A 16,086-nucleotide genomic window follows, 5' to 3' on the forward strand; every position below is an offset into this window, starting at 1 on the left:
AGGCTAGGACACCTCCTAGAGATGCTTTCCTAGTATCATCTATGGCTGGAGTCAGCAAGCTTCATGTTTTGAAGGAGACCTGTGACAGTTTGAAGGGCATTTTTGCCAAGCCCTACGAGAAACTGAGTTGTTGTGGCTGAAGGATTTTAACAATTCCTTGGCGAGATGACAGCCCGGAGTTCGGTCCCACCCGTTTAAGAATTTTTTATGGATAACGCACTTAATTGACTCGATATGAGAAACTAAAGAGGGGGTAATTATCGGCTCAGGTGCACAGGGCGCTCTACCGGCAGCACGTTTGGCTAGCCTGTCCGCGTGGTTGTTACCCTTTGAGCCAGAATACTCCTTAACCCACTGGATTCTGACACGATTATATTTCGCGGCCTCCTCCAGTGCTGTGTGACAAATGTTTACTAATGCAGACGTTATAATAACTCTGCTTAAAGCTAAAAGAGATTGTTTACTGTCTGTAAAAATAGTAAAACACTTACCCCGCTTGTTGGAATCAACATTGCAGCCGGCAGCAAGTTTAATAGCAGTCAGTTCTGCTTGTATGACTGTGGTGACGGCACCATTTCGTCCTTTTGAACCATCAGTGTAGATCTTAAAAGTTCTGTGTCCATCTACTACTGTGGGACTGACGTGGGTGCGGACCTGACAACCTGTTGGACGACCACCGAAATCATTTTTGGAATCCAGTGAATGCACTAAAAGGAGAAAAACAAAAAAACTGTGTGAAGAAATAGATACTAATAAATTGTTATATGCGACACAAATGACCTTGAGGGCCAGCGGTAAAGTAGATGCTTTCAACATTTTAAAAGAAGTAACAAGATCACCAGGAAGAGCATCTAAATTCCTTAAATCGACTCCTAAAGCACATAACATCCGGCAACTGTCTCCTACAGAACCTCTATCACTGTTTGTGGAGGGAGGTTTTACAAGAAGACAATACAATCTTGTGAAAAGTATGGATACGGAACGCTTTCCATGTTATTCTATACTACATAAGGCAAAAAAACAATGTTATCCCAAATTCGAGACATTTCATGTGACATCCACATGTGCTGAAGTGAAACTTCAAGCCATACTAGACCACACATGTTCACGGCTATGTCAGTATCTGAAGGAAATTATTAAAACATGCAATGAAGAAGATCGAACTAATTTAGAGTTGGTTTCCAAATGGGGCTCTGACGGATCCCAGCAGAGTCAGTTCAAACAGACATTCGAAAATGAAACTGACTTTGATGGAAATATCTTTCAGAGCTCTTTTGTACCACTCAGATTAAGTGTGAAAATATTGTGGAAAAACCCAGTAACATCCTCCCACAGATATTGTCGACCAATAAGAATAAGGTTTGTTAAAGAATCAAAAGAAACCTCTGCTAGGAGAAACACTGCTAGGAGATTTTTCAGGACCCGACATTGACCAGCCAAATTACCGTAGTAGTTAATATGGCATAGAAACAGCTAAACTGTACATAAATTTATACAGCTGGCATCCGATGACACCAACTATCCACAAAATTTTAGTGCATGGTTCAGATATCATTTCGCATGCTTTGTTACCGATTGGACAACTTTCGGAGGAGGCTACTGAAGCCAGAAATAAACATTTTCGAACATATCGGCAAGGTTTTGCAAGAAAAATTTCACGAGAGATGTGCAATAAAGACATTATGAATCGATTACTGCTAAGTTCGGATCCTCTGTTAACAAGCCTTTTTCCAAAGAAATGATTCAACTCTTTCTACCATCATCATCAAGAATAATCTCACCACAAGAAAGTTTTCATGAACACGATTCTTCTGAGAATAGCTAACGAGTCCGATTAACTTCTTAGGACTACATTTATGAGACAACAATTTTAGTTTATTTCAATTTGTTTGGTTCTTAGATTGTTAAAAAGTTGTTATTGTTTTCAAAAAATGAAAAAATGCATAAAAATATTCATAATCCACCTTTTTTCATACTCCAGGACACAAATTTATGCATTAATAAAATTTACATTCAATTGCTATAATTTTTGATCAACAATGAGTATCAAATACCCCTATGTGCAGCGTCCCCATCCTTCATAATTCCTACTGATTGTAGTCTTTTCATGGTTACCAAGGCCACTTCTTGAATATGTAGGTTGAGTGGTGTTAAATTTAACATGACTTCCATGGCCGCGGTGGGGGTTAATCGCAGCGCACCTGTAACATATAGACACGCGAGTCTGTATTCTATTGAGTGCAGTGGTAGTCGTAGACTTAGAAGTTTTAGTCCACCATACCAGCGCACCGTAGGTTAGCATTGGTCGAACCACGGCAGTATAAATCCACAGGGCTATCTTGGGGGACAAACCCCAAGTCCTCCCGACAGCCCTCCGGCACTGGCCGAAGGCGACACAAGCTTTATTAACTCTATTATCTAGTTAGGATTTCCACGTTAACTTACTGTCTATTATTAAGCCCAAGTACTGGAGAATCTTCTAATTCTCTTACTGTTTTCGATTTCGCCAAAATTCCTGACATGATCTTAACCTTGATTCTCTCCGAGGGCGGAGAGCTAATGATTGTCACCATGCCAGCTCGAGTATTTTATCCTTCACTCCTCCTCTAAGTAAAGTACTAAAGTAATTTCTTGATATGCATGGACGTGATTCCTCATTTTGAGGTAAGGAAATTTTGCTTACTGTATATCCCTCAAACGTATCCAGCAACATACTGAAGACACTAGATATAAGTGTTGGTATTGGTATTGTATAAACTAAATTACATTCATCACTTATCTCGCATCTTTATCCTTTGGGTCTCAGAGTTCGTTTACTGCCTTAGTTGGGTCATTTTGTCATCAGAATGTGTTAATATTTGATAATTGATGCATTAATACATCTTATTATTATTAAAAGAACTTGTTTCGTATTTCATGGTTTGGATGAACAATAAAGTAAATAAATAATAACATCTACAGGATCAATAGAACATGAGTTCTAAAAGTTGTCTTTTCGTTATACTTAAATTTGTATGGTATAGAGACAGGAATTTTATCAAGTTTTCAAATACAAACTTAAAAGACTCAAGTATGCTGATTATTGTGTCGTTATCCAAAAGATGACTGCCAGTTTTAAAGTTAAATTCTAAGTTAAAATCGAGTCGTCGACCGAGGCACTTCAATATTGAAGTTGAAATATGCTTCAATATTTTGATTCAAAATGCAATGTAATAATTATATTATTATTATAATTGTATATCAAATTTGTAGTTACATTATACTTTTGAATAACCATGTATAATTCAAAAACAATTAAAAAAAGGAGTTAAAACGTTTCGTAATGTCATCGAACCGTAACACCCTCAACCCGAGTAGTTCCGATTATTTAATGCAGGTGGTTGACACGGTATTGTATCAACCCCTTTCCGGTGCATTACGAATACAAGCACCACCATACCAACGACACCGACGACGCGATCGAGTCGGACGTTATCTGCCTTTCACTCGAAATACACAGCAACATACATACTATGTAATAGTAGAAATGCGGCTGGATGGCGGCTGGGTGCATGGTTCGCTTGCAATACAGCTTAGAAGTAGGAGATTCATGAAACAAAAGCCAGAAACAAAAGGCGTCTTACGCGCGCAATGTTCTATTGTTTAATATCGGATGTGACAACTGTTGAAACGCCAACGTTGACGCGATGTGACACCGTAAGGTTTTGTTCGCTTTTACATTATGGAATAATCGAAATGTAAAAAAGGACAAACTAACAAAAAGAAACAAAAAGAATCGAAAAGAATAGAAAAGATCAAAGGATTTCTATAATTGATTCTGTTTAAACACTAAAATAAGTTAGAATTATTTTCCGTTCATTACAAAAACATATTCTATTTCCTTTCAGTTATCGTTGCATCTCCGGCATACAACACGATCTCGTATCGTTTCTAAAAAGTTAAAAAGTCATCATATTCGCTGCACGTATACGATGTTGAAATATGATCGATAACTGGGGGGTTGTAAGTTGTAACGTAAAAGTAAAGGGAATATAAGCGAAAAGAGTTTTATATCCATTTTTAAAATGATCCGGTTATACAATATTTAACAGGAATTATTTTAATTAACAAAAATTTTTATTTTTACATAATTTATTCAAACCAATCCATTCCTAAGGAATTAACTTAGTTAAAATTTTAATCACGCTCAAATACGTTAATTAAACTCTACCTAGAATTGATTTCAAGTTTACTCTTTGAAATGATGTTTACTTCTATCTCGTTAAAAGATTTTTTAATCTTAACAGGATTCAAAAAGGCTCAAAGGACTTTTAAAAAAATAGTAAACATAAAGTTTTTAAGTAATCTTTAAGTTGTGTGTTAACTATATTTATTATTTCCTTTTTAGGTGAAATATAAGAGAAGCTCAGACGAGAAATAATCAGCTAATTAGAAAGGGGAATGTAAAATCGATACGGGTATATCTGGTTTCTTCTCGGTTATTTTAAGGGTTTACCAGTAACAAGAGAGACATTTAATTACTGAAGTAGCGTATCCATTGACTTTTAACTTTGATTTCTTATTAAAAAATTCTTTAGAAATTGTCTGGAATTCTCTGTTAAGTGTTTGAAAGTATCCACTTGAGAAAAAAAGGAGAGTTTTTGTCCTCTTGACCGTTTCTTTCCGTCTTTCAACCTTTGAAAACGGTCTCTATTGTGAACAAACCCAATTTCTCGCTCAATAAGAGTTCCCCCAAAAGAGAGAAGTACCTTGTTATTTTCGAAGACGCCCAGGGATATTTTAAAAATCTTTCATAAAATTGTTTGCGGGAAATTGGAATTAACTTTTTTTATTTAGCTTATAAAGTTACCAACAACTTAAATAATCCAATCTCTAAAAATAACTAATTTATATAAATTAATAATTAATATATGTTTATGAATTACCTTTTCAAGGAAGTTTTTTGAATTATTAAATCAGAAATCTTAAACTAAAATTTGTTATAAATTCTTAAAATAATCTAACCTAAAAAGATAACGTTAATTTAATTGTCAAAATAGGGAGCTGTAAATGAAATTTTTTATACCGTCCACTAGATGGCGGTCATTTTTTTAACAAAGTTTCATCATTTTATAAAAATAATTTATATTTATTAATTTATATTTATTGAAAACAATAAAATTAATAATTAATGATGTTTTAAACTATAAATCTTTTTGAGTTATGTAAAAATATCGTTTATATAACCATATTATGGATCGATTTCATAGATGGCGCTTATTATAAATAATTTGATAACATTATTACAATAAACATTTTTACTTATTAACGAAAACAAATTTAATTAATAAATTATTAATTTGATTTTAACTTTAATTTAATTCTGCATCTATTTATTTTTTATTAATTTTATCAATTAACTACAACTTCACTCTGTTACCTTACAATTATAAACAGAAAAATATTTTGAATTCATTTTAAAAGGTTAAATATTAATAAAAATAAAACTTTAATATAATATTTCAACATGATATGGACAAATTAATTATAAATTTATTTATATGTACTTAATTTAGTTTAGACAAACTTCACGCGATACTTAAAACAGGTATAAACACGCCATACAAATACAAAGAAGCATTTGAAAACTTAACCTCAAAAATAATTAGTTACAAGAAAAATAAGTGTATTTGCAGCAAAATTTAAACAGGTATGTTTTATTATAACTAAGTATCTTTATCATCTTTACATTTCGTATCTTCGCTATCATTTAAATTAAGTCTATTTAATAATTCTGTTAATTTCTTGGCTTTTCTCTCCTCATTTTGCTCGATTATTTGACATAGATGCTCGGTTAACAATTCCTTTTTCTCTAATTGTTGTTGTAGACTTATTTTCGCGGCTAAAAACGCCTTTTCGACTTGTAAATATTGTTTTTGTGCTTCCATATAATGCAAACTTGCCAATTCAATTTTTTTCCGAAGTATTTTAACATCGTTTGAAAGTAACATATCTAACTTTTTAAATTCCTCTTGAATTTCACCCAAACGTTTCGCTTCTTCTTGTGTTCTCTTTGTCCTATCAGCTAAAGCTTTAGCTAGAAGTTCTTTACGATGATTATTAGCTTCTTCTATTTGTTTCTGTTTTAATTGAAATTCATCCAAATTTATAAATCGTTTTGGTTCGGTGTTTTGTAAATTGTTGTTCATATTTGATTCATTTTCACTAGGGTTATTATTTAAGTTGACTGTTTCTTCATTTTGACCTTGATTCTTTACTTCATCTTGTTTATTTTGTTCCGGATTTGTTGATTCTGGTTGGATGGTGGATTTTTTTTCTAATATTTTTGTTCGAGAGGGATCTAAACGAATAACGACTTTTTGTGGAGGTTTTTTGGCTTTTGGCTTTTCTGAATGTTCAAGAAATCTTAATTTAAGCGTTTAGGTTTTAAATTGTGTTAACCTACCCAAATTTTGAGTGTTTTTGTTTGATGGTTCGTTGTTTTGAACGTTTTTTATGTCGTCGTCTGAGAATCCAACAAATTTGCCGGACATTTTTGGAAATTTTATAATCTAAAGATGAATACTGTACGGTTTATTAGTTTACTGCCACGCATGGTTGTAAATAATGCCAATGCGCATGCGCAGATGATTTTATGTGTATTTGAAGGTTGATTTTACGCCTTTATTTAAAAATTTATAACGTTATTATTAATAAATTTTAAAGTAATTACTTTAAACGTACTAAATTATTGTTAAACACTTTGTAGAGACACCGGCGACTACAAATAAACCTGAACATGTTACATCAAATGCCTACGAAAAAATTCTTTTTAAGAATGAAGAGTTGGATCAAGATTTAAAGTATCTAAGGAACAATTCAAGTTGCTGCTTGGCGAAAATGTAGTTGGAGATTTTTATCTCAAATCACTCTAAATATATTCCTCCGAAATCCTGAAGAGCTTTAAGAGGAATAAATAAGAATAGATTCCGTTTTGTTGGGAAGTTCCATAAAATATCTAAACGACCAAAATCCTGTTTCAAGATTGGTTCAATAATTATTTTGCATTTTTTGAACAATATGCCACAAACAGTTTTACTTTTGTTAGCATAATTCTATTATATTAGAATTGTTTGAAGCCAGACCAAGTTAAAGACCAAGCAAATTTGACATTTTGTGATTTATGCTATATCACTAGAAATTGGTGATAGATAAATATGAAATAAGTGTGGATTATGATTTCTTGATGCACGAGGAATATTTTTTATTCATAACATCTTTCTCCATCAGTTTTAGTACTTCCATTATAGTTGATGTTATTAAGCAAAATCGTCCAATTTTGACATTTCGTGATTTATGCTTTACCACTAGAAATTGGTGATAGATAAATATGAAATAAGTATAGATTTTGATTTTTTGATGCATTAGAAATATTTTTTATTCATAACGTCTTTCTACATCAGTTTTAGTATTAAAGTTATAGTTGATTTTATTAAGAAAAATCGTCCAATTTTGACATTTTGTGATTTATGCTATATCACTAGAAACTTGTGATAGATAGATATGAAATAAGAGTGGATTATGATTTCTTGATGCATTAGGAATATTTTTTATTCATAACGTCTTTCTCCATCAATTTTAGTACTTAGGTTGTAGTCGATTTTATTAACAAAAATCATCCAATTTTGACATTTTGTGATTTATGCTATATCACTAGAAATTGGTGATAGATAAATATGAAATAAGTGTGGATTATGATTTCCTGATGCATGAGGAATATTTTTATTCATAACATCTTTCTCCATCAGTTTTAGTACTTCCATTATAGTTGATGTTATTAAGCAAAATCGTCCAATTTTGACATTTTGTGATTTATGCTATATCACTAGAAATTGGTGATAGATAAATATGAAATAAGTATAGATTTTGATTTCTTGATGCATTACAAATATTTTTATTCATAACGTCTTTCTCCATCAGTTTTAGTACTTAGTTTATAGTTGATTTTATTAAGAAAAATCGTCCAATTTTGACATTTTGTGATTTATGCTATATCACTAGAAACTTGTGATAGATATATATGAAATAAGAGTGGATTATGATTTCTTGATGCATTAGGAATATTTTTTATTCATAACGTCTTTCTCCATCAATTTTAGTACTTAGGTTGTAGTCGATTTTATTAACAAAAATCATCCAATTTTGACATTTTGTGATTTATGCTATATCACTAGAAATTGGTGATAGATAAATATGAAATAAGTGTGGATTATGATTTCTTGATGCACGAGGAATATTTTTTATTCATAACATCTTTCTCCATCAGTTTTAGTACTTCCATTATAGTTGATGTTATTAAGCAGAATCGTCCAATTTTGACATTTTGTGATTTATGCTATATCACTAGAAATTGGTGATAGATAAATATGAAATAAGTATAGATTTTGATTTTTTGATGCATTAGAAATATTTTTTATTCATAACGTCTTTCTCCATCAGTTTTAGTACTTAGTTTATAGTTGATTTTATTAAGAAAAATCGTCCAATTTTGACATTTTGTGATTTATGCTATATGACTAGAAACTTGTGATAGATAGATATGAAATAAGAGTGGATTATGATTTCTTGATGCATTAGGAATATTTTTTATTCATAACGTCTTTCTCCATTAATTTTAGTACTTAGGTTGTAGTCGATTTTGTTAACAAAAATCATCCAATTTTGACGTTTTGTGATTTATGCTATATCACTAGAAATTGGTGATAGATAAGTATGAAATAACTGCCAATTGTGATTTATTGACGCATGAATGAGGAATATTTTTTATTCATAACATCTTTCTCCATCAATTTTAGTACTTCCATTATACTTTATGTTATTAAGCAAAATCGTCCAATTTCGACATTTTGTGATTTATGCTATATTACTAGAAATTGGTGATAGATAAATATGAAATAAGTATAGATTATGATTTCTTGATGCATTAGGAATATTTTTTATTCATAACGTCTTTCTCCATCAGTTTTAGTACTTAGGTTATAGTTGATTTTATTAAGAAAAATCGTCCAATTTTGACATTTTGTGATTTATGATATATCACTAGAAACTTGTGATAGATAGATATGAAATAAGAGTGGATTATGATTTCTTGATGCATTCTGAATATTTTTTATTCATAACGTTTTTCTCCATCAGTTTTAGTACTTGGGTTATAGTTGATTTTATTAACAAAAATCGTCCAATTTTGACATTTTGTGATTTATGCTATATCACTAGAAATTGGTGATAGATAAGTATGAAATAACTATCAATTGTGATTTATTGACGCATGATGAATATTTTTTATTCATAACATCTTTCTCCATCAGTTTTAGTACTTTAGAATATTTGAAATAGGCTAAAGTGAGAACTTTAAGTGTAAATAAAAAATTTAATTGTACGGTTACCAAGGTTTTCATTGATAAGATAAAGTTAAGATTTTTTAGGATTAATTAGGATTTAAAATATGGTAAAAATTTAAAAGAACTCTTTCTCAGTTTTTTAATAAATATACTTAGGACCGGTTTCGACAAATACTTATCATCATTAGCTAAATCTACGAGCAAAAAATAATAACAAAATAATATCAATATTGGTTTTAAAAATAACTACAAACTTATAGATATATTGTCAACTTCAAAAGCAAAGAACATATTTGTGTTAAATAAAAATGGTGTATATTCTATTAAATGTAAAGAATGTAATGCTTTATACATCGGTCAAACAGGTAGAAAACTCGCAAAAAGAATTAAGGAACATAAAAATACTTCCTCATCAACTGTTTACCAACACAAAATGGAATTTAATCGTAACATCGATTATAATAACGTATCTCTCATACACAACTGTAAGAATGGTAAAAAACTAGACTTATTAGAACAACTTGAAATAGACAAACATAAAAATCAAAAATTAATGAACGATCAGCTTTGCTCCATTTATAAACCTCTATACTCATACTTAAAGTTCTAGTTTTTAACATATCGGTGAAACTTGTTTTATTTTTATGTGATTACTCCATTTTAACCTGTAGTGTCGTCCACTTTACATCTTTATTTTCCGCCGTTTTAGTTTTTAAATCATTTTATATTGACTTTTATTATTTTTTGACTAAGTTTATTTATTTTTTTTTTATCTATTTTATTTAATTCTATATACTTTTAATTATAATTTCGCTTGTAGATTTAGCTGATGATGATAAGTATTTGTCGAAACCGGTCATAAGTATATTTATTAAAAAACTGAGAAAGAGTTCTTTTAAATTTTTACCATATTTTAAATCATACACCTCAGCGATTATGGATTTATTAGAAAATTAATTAGGATTGTTGTTTATTTACTTTTAATCTCTTAACATTTCCGTTTTTTCAGAATGAAAATGTATGATTAGACAAATTGCAGCCGACTCGTTGCAATTGAAACTTTCTACACTCCTTACATCCAGACTACATTAAGTATTAGTTATTCAATCAGTGTTTTAATCGCATTTTATGTTTTATAGTCTCATTGCAACGTCTCGTCCGCAAGAGTTTCCGGCTATAATGTATCTCGGCCGTAAAAATTATTATACAAAGCAAAGGGTTAAGGTTCCTCGCCAGTTAGTCCTTATATTTATGAGAGTATTTACTTCCTTTCGTTTAATCAACTAATAAATATACAGTATTTAATATAAATATATATTTTAACAATTTCTTCTATAGGTTAAATCTGCAAATAAAAATGGCTGAAATCCCAATGCGTTGTAATCTACAATCATGTCGAGTATTATTGGAAAAAAAAGGTTTGGTAACTTCATGTTCCCATATTTTCTGCCAACAACACGCTCAAATAAGTGTAAAAGCTGGAAAATGTTTAGCTTGTTCGACGGTGTTTAATAATTCATACGATTACAATATGACCGATATGCAACCTACAGATCAATACAAAGCGGTATTTATCGACTTTTTTTTTCCATGTTCTTTTTTAACAATTTTTCTTTTATGACATTAATAGATGATTATAACCGGTTTAAATCCTGAACAAATACTCGATATAACCGGAAGATCGATTTCGTTTTACACGTACCAATTGAGTAATGAATGTCGTTTGAAGGACGATTTATTAAAACAGTCTAAAATTGAAATGGAAAATATTAAAGCCAACTTTAAAGCGGATTTAGACAAAATGCACAGACTTAGTAACGGTAAAAAATTATTACGTTTATTATTAATTAATTTGATTTATTAATTTTTTGTTCTGTTTACGAAGATATGAAAAAAGAATTAGATGAGAAATCGGCCGAAGTGCAAAAATACAAAGATCAATTGATGCAAAACAATCGATTGCTTAAAAAACTTCAAATGGAATTGTATTCTTGCAAAAGGCAAATAACAACTTTTAAGACTACAAATAGTCCGCGTGTCGATACGCCGTCGACACCGTCATTAACTCAATTGGGATTAAATACGGGATCAACACATAGAAGTGAAGATAACGATTTTCAATTTTGGGATGATAATGGATCATGTAAGAAAAAAAAACTAATATCATGATTTAATATGATATATAAGTACTAATATCATGATTTATAAGTATGGTGAAATTTTCCTTAACTCGAATCGCTAAGGGAGCGGAAGAAAACTTCGAGGAAAAAATTAGAAATATATTTTTTTGAATAGTCACATGTGTCGAAAACGATTGTCGGCCAAAAGAAGTTATTAAACTTAAAATTTGTTATCCGAATTTTATTATTATTTTCTAGGTTTAGTGTTATTTCCATCTTTAGTTCACTAAAAATATACAACAATCTAACGCTGAAAAGAAAGAGGGATGATTGGACGAAGGGTGAGCCTTAACTTACAAGAAGAGCCCTTGCCTGGTACAGATGTTTCAAAGACAGTTGGATCCAGAGTAGGTATGGGCATTAGTGCACCAAATAGCCGCATTAAATTGCCCCTCAGCTAGGACAGAACCATTTTTCAAGCAGAAGTTTTTGCCATAAACTTTTTGTTTTGAACCTAGAAAAGGAACAGAAGGGTGCATCCATAAATATTTTCACGGACTGACTCCGCGCTAATCAGAGAGTGTACAACCTGAGGGAACTCGCTAGGGGCAATGATGTTACTCTATTGTGGGTTCCAGGTCACAAAGACATTGAAAGCAATGAAAAGGTAAGAGGCAGCGAGAACTCCCTTTATTGAACTCCAACCCGGCTGTGACTACAAAAAAGCTACTTAAAACTGGCAATCAATAACTATTGATTGAGATGCAAGTTGGGAGGCTTCAAAGGTAGCCTTTGAACTTCTAAGTCACAAACAGGCGAAGAGGATCAATACCTCAGCAAAGGAGATCTAAGGTCGCTCTCAGGCTTCTTGACCGGCCATGCTCTCCTAAAATACCACCTCTTCCGTATTGGACAAGCTAACCGTCAAACTTGTCGATTTTGCAACGACGAGTCAAAGACTGCTGAACATACTATGTGAATGCGTCGCCAGAGGCCGCCTAAGACACAAAATTTTCGGTAAAGTCGCCTGACACCTTCCGACATAAAGGAACAATACTAACGTTCATTATCGGATCACCCTGTTGGACACAACTTTCAAAATGTATGGAAAGATACTGCTGGGGAGGTTGGAAGAGGAAATTGAGAGGGGAGAATTGTTGCCGGATGGGCAGGCAGGATTCAGGAAGGGAAGAGTGGCAATTGACAATATATATATTCTGAAACACCTGGTAGATAGGGAGCTGAACAAGAAGGGGCAAAGCTGTATGGATTGTTTATTGACCTGAAGGCTGCATTCGATAACGTGGATAGAGAGAAGTTGTGGGAGGAAATGAGGAAGAGTCGTATAACAGAACAACTGATAGGGAGGGTGAAGGAGATGTACAGGGAGACGATGGCCAAGGTTAAAGTGGGGGAAGAGTTAAGTGAGGTATTCTGAACGACAAATTGAGACAGGGGTGCCCGCTTAGTCCCACACTATTCGCAATATATACGGCGGACTTGGAAAAGAGACTTGCGAAGGGGCAAATGGGTGGGGTGGTGATAGAAGGAACAAAGGTGCACGCCTTGGCGTACGCGGACGATTTGGTTGTCGTGGCTAGAGAGGCGGTGGAGATGAAGGAGATGATGAGGTCCCTGGAAAGATATTTTAAAGCGAAAGGGTTGGAGGTAAACGTCGAGAAAACAAAGATAATGAAGGTCTGCAGAGGGGGAAGAAGACGGAAGGAGGAATGGAGGTGGCAGGGAAGAGAGATAGAGTAAGTGAAAGAATATACGTACCTGGGATATGGTTTCCCGGAAAGTAATAAGGTCGGGGCGCACGTGAAGGCGATGGCAAAAAGAGCGAACAGGGTGATGGGACAAGTTTGGGGATGAGGAGAAAGAACTTTTGGGAGGGACGTGGGAAAAAGAAAGGTTATGTTTGATGGCTTGGTAAGGAGAACAATGATGTACGGTGCAGAAGTATGGGGATGGAAAACAAGGATATACAAACACGATATTGGAGATGGGTACTGGGGTTGGCAAGGGAGACCCCAGGGTATGTAGTGAGGGAGGAGGTTAAGGTGGAGGAGGGGAGAAGAGCAGTGAATTATGAGGAAATGATAGAAACAAGACCACATTGCGGGATTCTGGGAGAGTGTTGGAGGGAAATTAAGGGGAGGAACCTAATCTAGGGCAAAGATTCAGTGACAGAAGAGCGGAAAGAGGTGAAATGTGGAGCGAACTGAGAGATAGGGAAATATAGCCCACAAGCAGGGAAAATTGTAAATATTAAAAAACAATAAAATGCTTCTATGTACTAAGGTTCATCAAGGACCTACATTTGCCATATACCTTTGGAAGGCTTAAGTTACAATTGATCTTATAGGTCGTAGTGACGAGAGGAGCCGCTCGCCTCATCCCAGCTATAATAATACGCTGAATAACAACTAAAACTAGAACTAAACACTATATCTACAACTAGAAAATTTCGGATTTACCCGTGCGTCTTCATACAGCATTCTAAATCAGCTTCTCACAGCATTCTAAATCTTTCACCGCATACTGACTTATAAACAATGTTGTGTCTTTGTCTAAACTTATTCAACCACCCTACACTAGCTAAAAAGGCTTCACGACCCATAGAATAGCAAATTATTTTGCTTTTTCCATAAATAGTGAACCTGAAATTGGGCGATTTTTATTATGCGCGGTAGTAACCCATTTAGCATAACTTCCTCGATATCGTCATAAACACAAGTTTTAAGTCTTTTTTATTTATTAATATTCATTCTTATTTTCTTTTCACCTGGGTATTTCAATTAAACAAATTTTGCACTTAAAGGTGAAATGTGTTTATTATTACTCTACCGGTTTCGCTACTTTCGGAGCATCCTCAGGAGTTCGTCATTTCAGTTTTTGAAAATCTAAACATGTTATGTGACACTTTATTAAATTAATCCACTATTAAAATAATATAAATATTAATCCTTAAACATGTATCGTATGTCGTAATGATATATAAAATAATATATTTATTATTATTATTATATATTTATATAATATTTTTATATTATATAAAATAATATATAACGAGACATGTTAAGGATTAATATTTAGAATTTTAATAGTGGATTAATTTAATAAAGTGTCACATAACATGTTTAGATTTTCAAAAACTGAATTGACGAACTCCTGAGCATGATCCGAAAGGAGCGAAACCGGTAGAGTAATAATAAACACATTTCACCTTTAAGTGCAAAATTGTTTAATTTTTTATTTATTGTCTACATCAAAGTCACCAAGTTTTTGTAACAATTTTGAGGAATACCTAGTACCGAGGAGTAACAGTAATTGTTAAGTATCTTAATTTTTGAAAAACAAATAACACTGTAAGCTATTATATTTATACTTTAAGTAGTCTTTAATTGTTATTTTTTGGTCTGACTAGTTTCGGCACTCGGCCATTATCAGAGACTATCTCAAATTTTATTAAAAGATTAAAATACCAATTATTAATATTTGAAGATTATTACGCAGGTATAAACTTATAACTTCAAATTTAACTTAAATAAAACAAAATGAAGTTACATATTAAAAAGATGTTGAAAGTTCTCTGTCTATGTATGAAGTGTATGTATAAAGTTTTTTTTCCTTAAATAATAACTTCGATTGTAATTAATAACATTCATTTTCGCTTATTACTAGGTTTTCACTTCCCGTATTTGTAATCAAGTGAATTCAGAGAACAGGAAATACATAGGGACTTTACCGGATTAATTCGAATCACAAAATCATTGGAATAAAACAAAATTGCCTTACAAAACAGATACGAATATTTTATTCTTTCGGAAATTCCACGTATAGAAGCTAAAGTTGAAGAAATGCTATAGATCAATTCGAGTTAAAGAGAAATTCGACATAGAGAGATAAAAACACAATTATTAAATTATTTAAATTAGGTCCATTTTTACCATCCTCCTGATAAACTATCAAGTGGATAGTCGCCATGATTACAGCAGTTTTAAGCGCTCTCATTGGCTAAGAGCTGGATTTTGTAATCCAGAAAATGACGTCAGTATCGGGCCAATACATCACACAACGTTTCACACCACGCTCAGTCAGCTGTTGTTGTGTTCTTTGTGATTGCTATATACTCTTAGACTTTTTTTCGTAAATATATTTATAATAAATTTACTGCTAAAGTAAATTTATTCGATACAAGTCAATCGCGCCATCTTTTGTTGAGTAGCAGTTGTTGACAGGCAATAATAACAATTCTAATATCTCAAGTAAATAAAAACTAGGGAGTCTTAAAAGACGCACGGCTAAACACGAATGCTTCTAATTCTAGTCTAAGTTGAGCAAAAATTAGCATTTGCTAATTCAAAATGTGAAATAGTTATCTACTCATGCGTGACGTCACGAATGGGTCGTGAAGATGATTGCCCACATCCTTGCTTAGAGAATAACTCGAGATCTAGAAATTCGAGTTAAGGGAATTTCACTGTACTTATAATTATCCAATTGAATCTAGTTAATGTTGATTGAGCAGGTTTAATTGACCAAATTAATTACAAATATTATAAATAATACTTATAAAACTA

The 16,086-nt window shown here is 32.4% G+C and overlaps 2 protein-coding genes across 5 annotated transcripts in view; one reads left to right on the forward strand and one right to left on the reverse strand.

Annotated features, from left to right (window-relative positions):
• Window positions 1–16,086, forward strand: part of LOC111419337 (E3 ubiquitin-protein ligase CCNB1IP1-like) — an 87,237-nt gene that overhangs the window by 70,987 nt on the left and 164 nt on the right. The window contains exons 1-4 of one of the 4 annotated variants that reach the window (XM_023052119.2): window positions 5,587–5,689; window positions 10,719–10,947; window positions 11,011–11,200; window positions 11,266–11,523. In XM_023052119.2, coding sequence (XP_022907887.1) covers window positions 10,738–10,947; window positions 11,011–11,200; window positions 11,266–11,523 — 658 coding nt within the window. In that variant the 5' untranslated portion in view covers window positions 5,587–5,689; window positions 10,719–10,737. Of the gene's footprint in view, window positions 1–4,387; window positions 4,637–5,586; window positions 5,690–10,663; window positions 10,948–11,010; window positions 11,201–11,265; window positions 11,524–16,086 lie in introns of those variants that run through there. The other 3 variants (XM_071195730.1, XM_071195734.1, XR_011640281.1) reach the window with 3 other exon arrangements.
• On the reverse strand, window positions 5,669–6,640 carry LOC111419336 (Golgin, RAB6 interacting). The gene is made up of 2 exons (XM_023052118.2): window positions 6,446–6,640; window positions 5,669–6,388 (listed from the first exon to the last, which is right to left on the reverse strand). The coding sequence occupies exons 1-2, from the start codon at window positions 6,531–6,533 to the stop codon at window positions 5,706–5,708; spliced, it is 771 nt and encodes a 256-aa protein (XP_022907886.2). The 5' UTR covers window positions 6,534–6,640; the 3' UTR covers window positions 5,669–5,705.

The sequence above is a fragment of the Onthophagus taurus genome, chromosome 1 (assembly GCF_036711975.1).
Source record: "Onthophagus taurus isolate NC chromosome 1, IU_Otau_3.0, whole genome shotgun sequence".
Lineage (NCBI taxonomy): Eukaryota > Metazoa > Arthropoda > Insecta > Coleoptera > Scarabaeidae > Onthophagus > Onthophagus taurus.